At 35.6% G+C, this 17087-nt stretch overlaps 1 protein-coding gene and 1 long non-coding RNA gene across 13 annotated transcripts in view; one reads left to right on the top strand and one right to left on the bottom strand.

Moving 5' to 3' along the window:
• LOC143681390 (uncharacterized) overlaps positions 1-2593 on the top strand; it is a 41198-nt gene extending 38605 nt beyond the window's left edge. For 2 of the 4 annotated variants that reach the window (XR_013174588.1, XR_013174587.1), the window contains one exon: positions 2312-2592. This is a non-coding gene — a long non-coding RNA (uncharacterized LOC143681390). Of the gene's footprint in view, positions 1-2311 lie in introns of all 4 variants that reach the window. The other 2 variants (XR_013174591.1, XR_013174590.1) reach the window with 2 other exon arrangements.
• Positions 1-17087, bottom strand: part of ELF1 (E74 like ETS transcription factor 1) — a 174123-nt gene that overhangs the window by 21235 nt on the left and 135801 nt on the right. For 8 of the 9 annotated variants that reach the window (XM_077158375.1, XM_077158374.1, XM_077158381.1 and 5 more), the window contains exons 4-5: positions 3452-3559; positions 2297-2464 (exon numbers count right to left, since the gene is read on the bottom strand). In XM_077158375.1, coding sequence (XP_077014490.1) covers positions 2297-2464; positions 3452-3559 — 276 coding nt within the window. The remainder of the gene's footprint in view (positions 1-2296; positions 2465-3451; positions 3560-17087) is intronic. The other variant, XM_077158382.1, reaches the window with a different exon arrangement.

The following is a 17087-nucleotide window of genomic DNA, read 5'->3' as shown; positions in this document are numbered from 1 at the left end:
TAGTCAATACTCAAATAAATATTCAAGGGGAACTCTTCAGATATGTATAATTCTCTCTGTACAGATCTCTCCTCTCCTATACCTTGCCCTGAGAATTCCAGAGACTTCTAGTATTCCCCACTCAGTCTCTTCAACACAGGGAGACTACTGTGCTCTGCATGGGTTCTTTCTCCCTATGTTGCAACCTGGAAGTTTTCTCCAGGCAGTAAGGTGGACCAATCATAGTGCTCACTCATTTGTTTTCTATCTTTCAGGAATCATCATCTTTCGTTGACTAGAGTTCAATGTCTTCAGTACTGCTCATATATTTAGTGTGCTATTTTAGTTTTTTTAGGCAATGTTACATTCCATTTGTATTATATTTCTTTCTTTAAAAAAACTTTTTAGTTTGAAATACTTTCAATTTATAAGACAGTTACAAAAATACAAAACCATACAGAGAATTCCAACATAACCCTAACCTATACCCCAGACACCCAAATCCACCAATTTTAATTTTTTGCCACATGTGCTATTTCATTCTATTTATCAATCTATTTTCCAAACACTTAAGCATAGGCTGTATACCTCATGCATCTTGAACACAATATTGTCATGTACATTTCCTAATGACAAGGATACTGTCTCATGTAAACACCTTAAGTACAGTTATCAACTTCAAGAAATTTAACATTGATAGAAAGTTTACAAGCTATATTCTAATTTTTTCTTATGTCCCAATAACATTCCTTTGACTGTTTTCTCCTCCCTTGTTAGATCCCATCCAGGATCATGTAATGCATTTAATATTATTGTCTCTTTAGTTGCTGTTTTCATTTTTTTAATTGTGGAAACACACAGGCATATAAAACTTCTCCACCTCAACCACTTCCAAGCATATCCATTTCAGTTGCTGTTATCGTATTTGCCCAAAAAAGGAAGTTCAACCTGATCTTTTAAAATTATCTTATTCTCTTACTATGTCTTTTATTCTTTTGCTTTAACAATTGTAATAATATTCACTTAAAGTTTTTATTCGCTAATTCCATTATTGGATGGCCTTGGTTTCTCTATGTCTGATGCTTCTCATTCAGGCAGTGTCTTTCTCATGTATTTTGTCATACTGAAATGTATTCATTTTCAAAAGGGTTTTGTATGTGCAAATTCTGTGCATCCTGGTTGAGGGTATGCTCTCTCAGATCAATTTTATAAGAACTTCTGCCAGGTGTGCTGAAGTCCTCAGTCAAAAATATAGCACTTTTATGTTAACTTCTTGGCTGGGATTCCTATCATCAGTGATAGTTTAAAATCTAAAATAAACTTAGCTTGGGGCAGGCCCCAGATTATGAATTCTCAAGGGGAGAATTTCTTCAGTCAGAACCCATCAAGAAATACGGCTTCCTTGACATTTCTCTGTTCCAGTGTAAGTAGATCTTTTTTTCCCATATCCTGAAGGTATAGCCCTTCAGGGGTCCCATTTATATGATCAGGTTTCTGTCTAATCCTCATGTTGCATGGACCTGCAGCCTAAGCTTCTGCTCCTAGTGGGGTAATAAAACCTAAGTCCCTTGGACACTTAGACTGACATATCCTCTTCAGCCTCTCAGAGCTCTCAGAGTGTCAGCTCATGCTTATTGTTTTAGTTTCCACTTCATTTTTGCTCTTACAATTTCCCTTACTTCCATGTGAACTTAGATTACTGGGTAAATGGACATGCCACTTTCAAGATAATAAACTCAGAATATTTAATAAGCAACAGTAGTATCAGAAGGCAATGAATGTAAAGCATATCAGACTCAGAATGCAAGCATGGCCTTAATTTGTGAAAAGTTAAAAATTACGATTTTATACAATCTAACTTTTTCCTCTTCAATTACCTACCTGCTGGCTTCCAACTCACTATATTTTTTCAACAGGAATCTTATATTACAATCTGCACTAGTAAATTCCAAACAATGCCTTGAGAAGAAACTGACTGCCCTCAATACCCAAGCACTTTCTGAGTGTAAATAAATGGGTTTAGATAAATGTTTGATGCTCTGAAAAATAAGAAAATCTCTCTTCTATAAGACAGACCAAATATTTTAAATTCATAAGATGATCAAATTAAAAAATAAAATGAATGTAATATGAAGAAATACTTCTCAATTTATGTCTTCTGTCCCCAATTTTTTCATATATAGGCATTATAATGCTTTAATTTTTTCTTACAATAGTTTTAAATGCCTCCTTGTATAAAAATATTCTTGAATAAAAATTATATTTAAATTCCTCCCATACAGACTTGACTGCTTACCCTTATAAATTAATCACCTACCTTTCTTTCTCTTAGTTTGTTCCGGTGATGAGGTTCCCGGTGAGTCTGCATATGTCTCTTGAACCTGTTGAGTTTCCATCACCTCAGGAATCCCATCTAATGTGACGGATACATGGGTGATTGGGGCAACAACAATATCATCTTCAGATGAACTAAATATATTATTATCTAATGGAAATAAAATCAACTAATTATAATCGACTGCATTATACATCAAAATAATTTCAGGAAATAATTGCCTGTGTCTAAGAAGATTAAAGTAGAAATAAAATCTTGAAATCTACTCCCTGCTTTACATTTCCTCTGCCCTAAATCAAGTACCAACTGCTTGACTTGGACTATTTAGAAGTCTTCCTTACTAGACTTTGTATGTGTCTCTTGTCTCTCCTCTCCATTCTTCACACTATTAGTAGAGTTATCTTTTGAAACTCAAGTCTGATCTGAACATATATCCTCTGTACGAAAACCTTAAACCCTGAAAATTAGACAGAAAAATAAAATTGATACATCTTCCCATAGGTTCAAGAAGAGTTACAAAATTTTACATTTGATTTTAGACTATTCATTGATTAATATCTACAGAGATCACCAAATTGTAATATTTTGGGTCCTAAATAACCTAATACTTTACTAATCAGGTTAAGACAAGAAATTGTACATAATCTGCTATTTGACAACTTATAATTTGTTTTTGCTCCCAAATGCTTCATAGTCATATTAAATACATTTCTAAACAGTCTTATTTCTACTTCAGTAAAGGGGCCTAAACACTACTCTTAAACTATTTCAGACATTATTTGAGTGGGGAAAATGAGGGGAAAGGGAAATAATTTTTTTTTTTCATAGGTAGGCACTGGGAATGAAACCAGGGTCTCCGACATGGCAGGTGAGAAGTCTGCCTGCTGAGCCACCGTAGCCCACCCAAGGGGAAATACTTTTTGTAAGACACTGGGCATTTTTCTGTTTTTATAAAATTATTAATACACATTTCATGTGTACTCAACACATTCCACACACTGTATATAGTGCTTGGGATACCAAAAATATAAAACATTGTCTCTAATCTCTTGATATTTACCATTTAATAGATAGAGATGACAAAAATAGCTTTACAAAGTATACAAACTGGAACATTCATAACACATAACCACTCACTTATTCGTTTTTCATCCAGCATGGGGCCAGGAGAATCCATATTGAGAAGTGCTTCAGCAGCCTCGATAGTTTCAATAGTTTCATCCCCATTATGACAAGAAGCTTCAACTATAATACATTTAAAGAATAAAGAGAATTAGCTATAACACATCTGTTGCTTTGAAACTCGGACTGCTGATCTCTTGAATTAGTATATCACTTAATACTTGGGTTTATATACACATAATGGGTCAAAATAGAAAATCTATACCAAATGTGATTATCTAATAATTGCCTAGTTTTTATTAAAAAAGGGGAAAAAAGCCTTCATAAGATGTTGAGGGGCTAAAGGGTAAGCTAAATAGGGGGTCACAGTCTAAAGAGAAACCATTAGTAATTTCTCTGATTTTTATATTTTTAAAAATAAGATGGACATTGAATTTGAGTTGAAGGGCCTTGGAATAACAGAAATCTCAGCTGGGTAACTGGTAAGTCACTTTGTCTCTGTAGATCTTCAATCTGTGACAAGACTGGATTGATATTTTAAGGTTCCTTTCAACTCTAAAACTGCCTCAAAAACTCTTACTTCCCTAATAGAAATGAACATGGGTGCCTGTTCACCTCTGAATCTTCTTCCATTAGTCTCTACATAGCGAATTACTAATATCTCCAAGAAGGTCACATTACAGTCCAACCCAAATTGATAATTATTAGTATTCTGGCATCATTCTTCTCTAGAAGAATGAGCTGAGGGTGGTACACTACCCTCAGCTGTGGCTAATTCAAGTTTTTGTTTTCCTTGGAAAAAAAAAAAACTTGGTGTCTCATCCTAGAGGACACATTGACATGTCACAGTGCACACTCATTGGGAAAACCAGCTTGTGGGCTAAATGTTTGCAGAGCAAGCCACAAGCCCGACTAGAGGACCCCTCCACAGTCTGAGGAACCCCTCCTGCAGGGGGCTACTTCCTATAATCCCTGGGCCCAGGGTCCATTCCCAAGGTGCGGGCCCTGTCTGCGTGCAAGTAAGAGGCTGTGCTGCCCTGGTTCCAGCCTTGATACCCTCAGTGTGCTGAGTGCCAGTGACCTCGAACACCCCACATGTGACTATCTAATGAGCAACTATGCACCATCCATGTGGAGGGTTTTGTTGATGTGGTACCCGAAATCAGGTGTGGCTATGGGTGTACTGTGGATCTGAGTGGTTCACTAGCTGAATAGACAGCCTCTTCCCCATCCAAAGACAATGATGCAAGCTTCTCTGGAATGTTTTGCCAAATCCAAAGGCAAAATCCAAGGGTCTAAGACTATTTCCATCTAGAAAACATCTTTCTTTCCTATAAGAACTTTTAATGTTGTTGTTAATAACCACCATCACCCCATACTTCCAAAGGCCACATTTCATCTTTACCGGATCACTACACTGAAGTGTTACAGTACAGTGCCAATCTCGCCTTGGCTTGCTTGGATAAAATGTTCTATGTATTTTGTATAGCATAGATTCTATATTGTAATGATATCCTATGCAAAAAAAAAAAAAAAGATTAACAAACTTGTAAATGTTATTGTTTTAAGGCATATGTATGTTTAATGATGTTTATATTCTGAAAAAAAATCTATGACTATTTAAAAACAAATCAATTAGCCATAAGATTTTTCTGAACTTTCAATTCAATTCCATTTGTCTATGTCTGTCCCTGTGCCAGGACCATGAAGTTTTGAACACTGTAGCTTTGTAATCAGTTTTTAAATCAAGAAGTATGGGTTGTCCGATTTTGTTCTTTTCAACGATAACTTTGGCTATTCATGGCCCGTTTGTCTTTCATATAAATTTGATGACTGGCTATTCCATTTAGGCAAATAAGACCTGGAATTCTGATTGCGATTACAATGAATCTATAAATCACTTTGGACAGAATTAATATCTTAACAATATTTTTCTTTTCCATCCATGAACATGGATTGTCTTTCTATTTATTTAAATCTTCTCAGGTGCTGCAATATTATATATTTTTCCATTTACAAAGGCTTTACATTCTTGGTTAATTTCACTCCTTGATATTTGATTCTTGTAGTTCTTATTGGAACTACATGTGGAATTTTATTCTTGATTTCCCTTCAGACTGTTCATTACTAGTGTACAAAAACACAACTGATTTTTTTTTCTGGGGGGAAGGGTTGCATGATCCAGGAATTGAACCCAGGTCTCCCTCATGGAAGGTGAGCATTCTACCACTGAACCACCTGAAATACTACTGATTTTTGCCTGTTGATTTTGTACCTCACAACTTTGCTAAATTCGTTTTATAAGGTCTGATATCTCTACCGTGGATTTTTCAGGTTATCTATATATAAGATCATGTCATCCAAAAAACAGGGAAAACTACTTCTCCCTTTCTAATTTGGACACCTTTTATTTCTTTTTCTTGCCTAATTAACCTAGCTAGAATATCCAGTATGATTCTGAATAAAAGTGGTGATACTGGGCATCCTTGCTTTGTTTCTGACCTAAGAGGAAGAGATCTCAGTATTTCACTATTGAGTATAATGTTAGCAGTGAGTTTTTCACATGGGCCCTTAATCAGGTTGAGGAAATTTTCTTCTATTCCAAATTTTTTGGGTTTTTTTTTTCATTAGAGATGTGGGTTTACAAAACATGCATAAAATTCAGGATTCCCATACACCACACCAACCCCAATATCTTGCATTGGTGTGACTCACTTGTAACAATTCATCAATGATAGCATTTTTAAATAACTGTACTTTTTTCACAGTAGTAATCTTTGCTACAATTAATGAAAGATTATTAAAATTGTATTATTATCTAACATCCATAATTCATATAGGGTATATTTTTTCCCATATACTACCCTATTATTAACACCTTGTATTAGTACCATACATTTGCTATAATTTAAGAAAAAGTCTACAGTAGGGTTTGCTATATTATACAACCCTTTGTTTCAACTTTTAATTTCTATTCTGGCAATACATACAACCTCAAGTTTTCCCTTAAAACTATATTCACCTCTATAGTTCAGTGCTGTACTGACTGTACTCACAATAATGTGCTACCATCACCACCATCCATTTTCACACCTTTACTATCAGCATAAATAGAAATTCTGTACAAGGTAAGCATCAACTCCCTATTCTGTAACTCCAGGCTATCTCCAGGTAACCTATACTCTAGATTCTAACTCTTTGAGTTTCCAGATTATAATTAGTTCACAACAATGAGATCATACAGTATTTGTCCTTTTGTGTCTGGCTTATTTCGCTCAACATAATATCCTCAAGGTTCATCCATGTTATCACATGCATCAGGAATTCATTCCTTTTCATGGCTGAATACTATTCCAGTCTATATGTATAAACCATATTTTGTTTATCCATTCATTAGTTGATGCACACTTGGGTTCTTTCCATCTTTTGGCAATTGTGAATAATGTCACTATGAACACTGGTAAACAAATAATAGGTTCAAATCCTGCTTTCAATTCTTCTGGGTATACATCTGTTACTGGGATTGCCAGATCATATGGAAATTCTATACTTCTTAAGGAACTGCCCAACTGTCTTCCACAGCAAATGCATTATTTTACATTTCACACCAGCAATAAATGAATGTTCCTATTTCTCCACGTTCTCACCAACACTTGTAGTTTTCTGATTTTTTAATAGTAGCCATTCTAGTAGAGTTTAAATTGACACCTCATGATTTTGATTTTTCCTTGCCGGTGACATTGACCATCTTTTCACACGCCTTTTTAGCCTTTTATATTCTTTGGAGAAAAGTCAATTCAAGTCTTTTGCCCTTTTTTTATTAGACAAGTTGTGGGTTTACAGAACAATCATGCATAAAATACATGATTCCCATATAGCACCCCACCAAGTACAACTTGCACTGGGAAGTGGAACATATGTTACACCTGATGATGGCACTTTTTCCCCTATTTTTTAATAACAATGTTCCAAATTGGCCCATTAACACAAAATAATAAATATAGTAACTTCTGCTGTCATCATCGGTTGCAAAACCCCCTTATTTTTGTTCATTTCTCAATCTTGAAGGATTTGGCACGATGAGCATTTTGGCTGCTTCAAGCTAAGGAGGGACGTATAAATTATAGAGCAGAGGAATGGAATTATTTCATTTGCCACTGAAGCTATTCCTTGCTTTTAGGATAGGGCTGATCAATCCTTATCTTTCTTTTGGTTATCCAGGGTAGGCTAGAACTGGATGTGGGAGGTGACTGCTTACCTGCTAGGTTTCAGGGCTCAGTCAGCATAGGCACAATCCAGAGGCTTTAAGTCTCTGAGAAAAAAAACTTAACCAGTAAACTGAAAATTATAGGTTCAAGTAAAAGTAGAAGAATCATGATTACGGGACTTGTGAGTGAATATAACTACTTTACATTGGAGGAACAGCTTTTCACAAATTCCCAGATACAGCCTGATGGGGGATGTTGATTTCATATAACCACCTGACGTGCCTGTGTTGTTTGGACATCTCAAGAGCTCTCAGGAGCACGCTGCTTTGAAGCTTTGCATACTACAGCAGTTTATGAAATCTAGCTGAAACCTGCATAATAGTAACTTACAGAATAACCTCTGGACTCTATTTGAAATCTCTTAGCCACAGAAATTCTATTTTATTTAATTTTTACCCCTTTTGAGGTCTTTCTCTGAATGTATCACTGATTAACACTCAGTAGTAATCCCTTGTCTTTTCACCATTTTTATATTGGGTTGTTTTTTGTTGTTGTTGTTCAACTGTAGGATTTCTTTATGTATTCAGCATATTCAAACTTTAGCAGATATGTGGTTTCCAAATATTTTCTCCTATGGAGTAGCTTGTCTTTTCACTTTTGTGATCAATTCCTTTAACACACAGAAGTTTTTAATTCTCAGGAGTTACATTTACCTATTTTTCTTTTCTTTCTATATTGGAGAAGTTGTGGGCTTCCAAAGCAATCATGCATAAAATATGTGATTCCCACACACCACCTCATCCTCAACAGCTTGCACTGCTGTGGAGCTTTTGATACAATTGATGAGAGCATTTTAAAAATAATTGTACTATTTTTATTTTTACTATTTTTACTATGGTAGATACCTTTATCATGAATGAAAGATTATTAATATCATACCATTACCTAACAACCATAATTTACATTAGATGCATTTTTTCCCAAGTAACATGTACATCCTAAAGTTGCCCCTTCTAACCACATCCACCTCTATAGTTCAATGGTCTTGATTACACATGCAGTAATGTGCTATCATCACCACCATCCATTTCTGCAACTTGACCATCAACCTAAACAGAAATCCCGTACAAGTATCAATTTCCCATTCTGTAACCCCAATCAATCTACTAGTAACCAACATTCTAGATCTAATTATTAGAGTTTGCTTATTGTAATTAGTTCGTAACAGCAAGACAATATATTTGTCCTATTGTATCTGAGTTATTTCACTCAAAAGAATGTCCTCAAGATTCATCAGTATTGTCACATGTATCAGGACATCATTCCTTTTTAAAGCTGAATAATAATCTGTTGTACACTTTGTTACTTGTGCTTTGGGTGTAAAATCTAAGAAACCATTGTCTACCATAAAATCTTGAAGAGGCTTCCCTACATTTTCTCCTAGGAGTTTTATAGTCCTGGCTCTTATATTTAGGTCTCTGATTCATTTTGAGTTAATTTTTGTACATGGTGTCAGATAGGGGGACCTCTTTCATTCTTTTGAATATGGATATCCAGTTCTTCCAACACACTATCTGCTGAAGAGACTACTATTCTTATCCAGTACAGTGAACTTGGCAGCTTTGTTAAAAATCAGTTGGGCTTCTTGACATTCTCACAAGCACTGGGGACAACCAAAGCAATAGGCTGAGCCCCCAATCTTGGGGGTTGTTCAAATGAAACTTAACCCCACAAAGGATAGGCTAAGCCTACTTAAAATTAGGCCTATGAGTCATCCTCAGAGAATCTCTTTTGTTGCTCAGATGTGGCCTTTCTCTCAGCCAACAAGACAGGCAAACTCACTGCCCACCCCCTCTCTACATGAGACATGACTCCCAGGGGTGTGGACCTTCCTGGCAACACGGGACAAAATCCTAGAATAAGCTGGGACTCAGCATCAAGGGATTGAGAAAACCTTCTCAACCAAAAGGGGGAAGAGAGAAATGAGACAAAATAAAGTGTCAATGGCTGAGAGATTCCAAACAAAGTTGAGAGGTTATTCTGGAGGTAATTCTTATGCATTAAATAGGTATCACTTTTTAGTTAAGGCATAACAGAGAGGCTGGAGGGAATTGCCTAAAAATGTAGAGCTGTGTTCCAGTAGCCATGGTTCTTGAAGATGATTGTATGATATAGCTTTCACAATGTGACTGTGTGATTGTGAAAACCTTGTGTCTGATGCTTCTTTTATCTACCTTACAGACAGATGAGTAAAACATATGGATTAAAAATAAATAAATAATAGGGGGAACAAATGCTAAAATAAATTTAGTAGATTGAAATGCTAGTGATCAATGAAAGGGAGGGGTAAGGGGTATCGTACGTATGAATTTTTTTCTTTTTTCTTTTTTTCCTTTTTCTGAATTGATGGAAATGTTCTAAGAAATGATCATGATAATGAATATACAACTATGTGATAAAAAAAAGAATGTTCATATTGTATGTTGATTGGTTTAATTAATAAAAATTTTAAAAGTAATCAGTTGGGCACATCTCTCTCTTAGCCAACTCTGCAAATAAACTCACTACCCTCAACGCTATGTGCATCACGACTCTCAAGTGTATAAGTCTCTCTGGCAATGTGGCACATGACTTCTAGGGGATGAGCCTGATCCTGGCATCATAGGATTGAGAATGACCAAAAGGGGGAAAAGAAATGGAACAAAATAAAGTTTCAGTAGCTAAGAGATATCAAATAGAGTCAAGAGTTCATTCTGGAGTTCATTCTTATAAAAAGCTTTGGCCATATATTTCAAACTACCACAGTATGCCATGCCCCAACCAAGAGTATTCCTGAAAACCCTAAGGAGTGTCCTGGGGTCTGTCTAAGTCTCTATAAAAGTTTCTTAGTAAGTTTATTTTCTCAAAAACTTAAGGCCTCCAGATTGAGCCTAAGTCATATAAGTCCTGAAAACCCAGAGGTACCAGTCTCTTCAAGAACAACCACCAGGTTCGTTCCTCTATCCCAAAAGATCAACACCCCTTTCAGGCACAAAGAAGTTAAAAGGGCCATTGCCCAGCTATCCCTAAAGAGTGAGAGAATGATTAAATGAGAGAAAGGAGATGTAACTGAGAAATTAGGATTTAACAAATGACTGTGACTTCTGACTCATTATACAGATATTTCTTTTAAGAGTCTAGTGTTTTAGAATGGCCAGAAGGAACTACAGTTGTTGAACTGTAATCCGGTAGCCTTGACCTTTGATAATGATTGTATAAGTGTATTGCCAAAAAAAAAAAAAAAACAAATGTCAGTTGCCTGTGTTTGTATGATCTACATCTGGATCTTGTGTTTTGCCCCACTGATACACATACACACACACACACACACACAACTCAATACATCACTGTCTTAGTTAACCTACCTCTATTGTAAATCTTCAAATTGGGTGGATTGCAATACCAGTGCTCAGTAAGAGGGAGGGTTATCCTATATCAGTGATATGGGATGTACGGGGATTTTGTTTCTACTTTTTTTTATGCAGTAATGCAAATGTTCTTAAAATGATCATGGTGATGATTACACAACTAAGTGATGATAATGTGAACCATTGATTGTATACTTTGGATGGACTGTATGGCATGTGAAGATATCTCAATAAAATACATGAAAAAAATCAGTTGGACACACATGTAAGTCTGTTTCTGAACTCTCAATTTGATTTTATTGGACAATATATTTATACTCTGAACTCTCAATTTGATTTTATTGGTCAATATATCTACACTTTAGGCCATTACCATGATGATTTGACCACTGTAACACTGGAATATGCTTTAAAGTTAGGAAATGTAGGTCTTCTAACTTCATTCTTTTTTTTTTCCAAGATGCTTTTGGTTATTCAGGACCCCTAACCTTTGCAAATAAATTTGATGATTGGCTTTTCTATTTCTGCAAAGTAGGCTATTGGAATTTTGATTGCAATTGCGCCAAATCTGTAAATCAATCTGAGTACAGTTGATATCTTAACAATATTTAGTCTTTGAGCCCATGAACACGAATACCCTTCCATTTCTTTAGGTCTCCTTTGATTTCTTTTAGCAATGTTTTGTATTTTTCTGTGTACAAATCCTTTATACTCTTGGTTAAATTTATTCCTAGATATTTTAGTTGTTACTGTAAAGGAAATATTTGCTTCATTTCCTCCTCAGATGATTCATTTTGAGGGTACAGAAAGACTACTGATTTTTGCAAGTTGATCTTGTAGCCTGCCACTCTGTGGAACTCGTAAGGTCTAGTAAGCTTTGTCATGGATTTTTCCAAACTTTCTAAATATAGGATCATGCATCTACAGACAGTGAAAGTTTTAATTCTTCCTTTCTAATTTTATTTCTTTTTCTTGTGTAACTGCTTGTCTCAACTTCCAAAACAATGTTGAATAATAGTGATAACAATGGGTACCCTTGTGCTGTTTCAGATCTAGAGGGAAAACTTTCAGTCTTTAATTACTGAGTATGACAGCTATGGGTTTTTTTTATATGCCCATTAACATGCTGGAAAAGTTTTCTTTTATTCCTATTTTCCAAAGTGGTTTTATCAAGAAAGGATGGTGAACTTCGTCAAACACCTTCTGTATTTCAATCGAGATGATCATTATTAGTTTTCCCCTCTCATTTTATTAACATGGTGTACTACATTTTCTTCTTACATTGAACCACACTTGTGTAACTGGGATTCATGATATAGAATTCATTTTATGTGCCGCTGAAATTGATTTGCAAGTATTTTGTTAAGGATTTTAACATCTATTTTCATAAGAGAAATTGGTCTGTAATTTTCTTTTCTTATACTACCTTCATCTGGCTTTGGTATTAGGGTGATGTTGGCCTCATAGAAATAGTTAGGCTGTGTTTCCTCCTATTCAAATTTTTGGAAGGTTTGAGAAAAACTGATGCCAACTCTTCTTGGAATAATTGATAGAATTCATGTATGAAGCAATCCATTCTTGGGCTTTTAATTTTGGGGGAGGTTTTTGATGATTAGCCTGTTAAGGTCTTATATTTTTTCTTCAGTCAGTACAGATTGTTTGCTTATTTCTAGGAATTTGTCCATTTCATCTAGTTTGTCTAATTAGTTGACGTAAGTTCTTCATAGTATCCTCTTATGATTCTTTTTATTTCAGTCAGGTCAATAGTAATGTAAACCCCTTTCATTTCTGATTTTATTTGTGTCTTTTCTGTTTTTTTTTTTTTTCTCTTTGTCAATCTAGTTAAGGATTTGTCAATTTTATTGACTGTCTCAAAGAATTTTTTGGTTCTATTAATCCTCTCCATTTTTTTTCTTAATTCTCAATTTCACTTATTTCTGTTCTAGTCTTTGTTATTTTGTTCCTTCTGCTTGCTTTGGGGTTAGCTTATTGTGTTTTTAAATTTCTTTTTCCTAGTTTCTCCAGAAACTGTGCCTCTAGTGCATCTTTTTCTTTCTTCCATCGTGCCTTTTATCCCTGTCAATTGTTGTTAGGTCTTTCCTCCTTCTTTTTTATTTTTTACTTAGGACAATAAATTTTCCCCTCAGCCCTACTTTCACTGTATCCCATAAGTTATGATATGCTGTGTCTTCATTTTGATTTGTCTCAAGATAGTTACTGATTTCTCTTCAAATTTCTTCTTTGACCCACTGATATTTTAAGAGTGTACTGTTCAACATTCATATATTTAAGTTTTCAAGCTGTCCGCCTACTGTTGATTTCCAGTTTGATCCAATTATATATCCAAATATATCCAAAGAGAGAATGTTTTGCTTGATTTAAGTATTTTTAAATTTATTGAAACTTGTTTTCTGATTAAATATATGGCCTATCCTGGAGAAAGATTCATGTACACTTGAGAAAAATGTACATTCTGCTGTTTTGGGATGAGATGATATGTGCCTGTTAGATCTACTTCATTTATCGTATTATCCAAGATCTCTGTTTCATTATTGACCCTCTGTCTAGATGTTCTATTTATTGCTGAGAGTGGTGTATTGAAGTCTACAACTGTTATTGTATAGATGTCTATTCTTTCAGTTTTGCTATATTTATTATTGTTATTTCTTTTTGGTAGATTCTCCTTTTAACTTACATGAGTCTTGGATTTTAAACCTATTTTGTCTGACAGTATAGCGAAGTAGCTCTTTTTAATTACTGTTTGCATGGAACATTTTTTTCCAACTTTTCACTTTCAACCTATTTGCATCTCTTGTAAACAGACACAGCCTCTGCAGGGCAGGCTATGAAGCTGACGATTCCACTGGAGGGTCTGGATGAACTCCACAGGAGAGGTTCACCGGCCGAAGCAGGAAGAGAGCCTGTCTCTTCTGAATTCTCCTTAAAAAGCTTCCACTGATTAGATTAAGCATCAGTCATTGCAGAAGACACTCCCCTTGGCTGATTACAAATGGAATCAACTCTGGATGCAGCCAACATGATCATGATTTAATTCTATGAAATGTTCTCATAGCAACAGACAGGCCAACACTTGCCCAACCAGGCAAACAGAAACCACCACCAGGCCAAGTTGACACATGAACCTGACCATGACAATGTCCTGTCTTTTTTTTTTTGGTTCCTCTTTTTACCCTCTTAGTTACCCTCACTGATAATCTTCATTTCTTCACTCTATTCCAAGCCACTCTCTCACTTCCTGCAGGACTCCTTTTAGTATTTCTTGCAGGGCAGGGCTCTTGTGAACAAACTCTCTCAGTTTCTCTTTATCAGTGACAATTTTAAATTCTCCTTCATTTTTGAAGTTCAGTTTTGCCAGATAAAGAATTTTGGCAGGCAGTTTTCCTCTTTCAGCACCTTAAATATGTCCTTCTCACCTTCATGGTTTCTAACAAAAAATCGGCCCTTGGTCTTATTGACGAACACTTGCATGTGAAAAACCACTTTTCTCTTGCTGTTTTAAGAATATACTCTGAAGGTCACTGTGCCAGTTTGAATCTGTGGTGGACTCCAGAAAAGCCTTTAATACTCATCCAATATTCATTCAATATTGCTGGCTTGTAACTTTCTGATGGTTCCTATGGAGCTGTGATACACCCAACTGTAAGTTGTAACTTTTGATTACATGGCTTCCATGGAGTTGTGATTCCACCCATTTCAGGTGGGTCTTGATTAGTTTACTAGAATCCTAAAACGAAGAAGCATTTTGGAGAGAGCAACAGAGACACAAGAGGAAAAAGTCACAATAACTACAGAGCCCACACAGCCAGAGACCTTTGGAGATGAAGGAAAACGCCTCCAGGGGAGCTATAAAACAAGAAAACTGCAGAGAAAGCTAGGAGACATCACTATGTTTGTAATGTGATTTCGAGCTCCCAGAACTCACTGGCTTTCTTTCCCTGGATGTTTCAGATTGGACATTTCTATATCCTTCCTTTAATTTGGACATTATCACGGGCTTGGAACTGCAAACTTGCAATTTAATAAATTCCCCTTTTTAAGAACCATTCAATTTCTGGTTTTCGTATTCTGGCAGCTATCAAATTAGTCAGTTCCTCACTCTTGTCTCAGGTTTTAATGTCAAATGATTTTGCTTTATGATACAGCTCATCTTTGATTCTTAGTCTGACTTATTCTATACATTTGGAATAGACCACTGACGTTCTAATAGTCTGATTGTTTCAGCTCTTCATTTCATTCTTACCCTAGATATATGGTTTATATATTTTTTGTTATTGTTGATGTAATGTACTTTATTAAGGTATCTTCACGCAATATAAAAAAGTAAATAATCAGTGGTTCACAATATAATCACAATAGTGTATACATCACCACAATCATTTTTAGAACATTTAGCATTACTCCAGAAAAAAACAACCCATATATCCCATACCCCGTACACTCTCTTTTTGACCACTATTATTAATATTTACCCAATTTTTTAAACCTTCATCTCCCCTACTATTTATTTTCAGTCCTTATTTTTTTGTATATGGATCATTTTTTTAATTTTTATTAATAAAAGCAATCAACATACAATATGAACATTCCTTTATCAGTTGTATATTCATCATCATGATCATTTCTTAGAATATTTACATCAATTCAGAAATAAAAATAAACAGAAAAAAATTCATACATATCATACCCCTTAACCCTTCCTTCATTGATCACTAGCATTTCAATCTACTAAATTTATTTTAACATTTGTTCCCATATTATTCATTTATTTTTAACCCATATGTTTTACTCATCTGTCCATAAGGTAGAAAAAAGAAGCATCAGACACAAGGTTTTCACAATCGCACAGTCATACTGCGAAAGCTATATCATTATACAGTCATCTTCAAGAAACATGGCTACTGGAACACAGCTCTATATTTTTAGGCAATTCCCTTCATCCTCTCTGTTACACCTTAACTAAAAAGATGATAAGAATAACCTCCAGGATAACCTCTCAACTCTGTTTGGAATCTCTCAGACATTGACACTTTGTCTCATTTCTCTCTTCCCCCTTTTGGTCAGGTTTTCTCAAACCCTTGATGCTAAGTCCCAGCTCACTCTGGGATTTCTGTCCATGTTGTCAGGAAAGTCAACACCCCTGGGAGTCATGTCCCACGTAGAGAGGGGGAGGGCAGGGAATTTGCTTGCCATGTTGGCTGGGAGAGGCCACATCTGAGCAACAAAAGAGGTTCTCGTGGGGGTGACTCTTAGGCCTAATTTTAAGTAGGCTTAGTCTGTCCTTTGCAGGGTTAAGTTTCAAATGAACAAGCCCCAAGATTGGGGGCTCAGCCTATTCCTTTGGTTGTCTCGACTGGTTGTGAGAATATCAAGCATTCTCCACGTGGGTAAGGGGAATTTTCCCCCTTTCTCAACATTCCCCCAAGGGGACTGTGCAAATACTTTTTTATTCACTGTTCAAATCCTTCTGGGATTTATCGAGGCATCACTCTGGACAAACCTATAAAATCTCATATCCTACTCAGGGTTCTATGTACTTATGGTGTTCAATTAAGCTGTCCACCTAAGTATATTAGGAAACTATAAGTTTTATACCAAATAAACATTTTTTGCTTTAGTCTCACACTTAAAGTTTTAAAATATTAATTACCATCTATTTTCAATATCCTGCACTACTGACATTCCTTTGTTCCTCCTCATGCAAAATATTTTTAAATTTGCACATTTAATCACTATATTACACACTCTAGGCATTCCTAGATTACATCATCTCAATCTTTATTGTATAGCTTTCCTTCTGATTTCATTTGTGCCCCCAGGCCTCCTCCCTCTATCATTCTCACATTCAGCTTCATTCAGTGTTCTAACATTATTGTATTACAGTTAGGCAGTATTGTGCTATCCATTTCTGAGTTTTTACAATCAGTCCTGTTGCACAATCTGCATCCCTTCAGCTCCAATTACCCAATATCTACCCTATTTCTATCTCCTGATGGTCTCTGTCTTAACTGAAATTCT

The sequence above is a fragment of the Tamandua tetradactyla genome, chromosome 4 (genome assembly GCF_023851605.1).
Source record: "Tamandua tetradactyla isolate mTamTet1 chromosome 4, mTamTet1.pri, whole genome shotgun sequence".
Taxonomy (NCBI): domain Eukaryota; kingdom Metazoa; phylum Chordata; class Mammalia; order Pilosa; family Myrmecophagidae; genus Tamandua; species Tamandua tetradactyla.
This window is presented reverse-complemented; position numbering and strand designations above follow the sequence as displayed.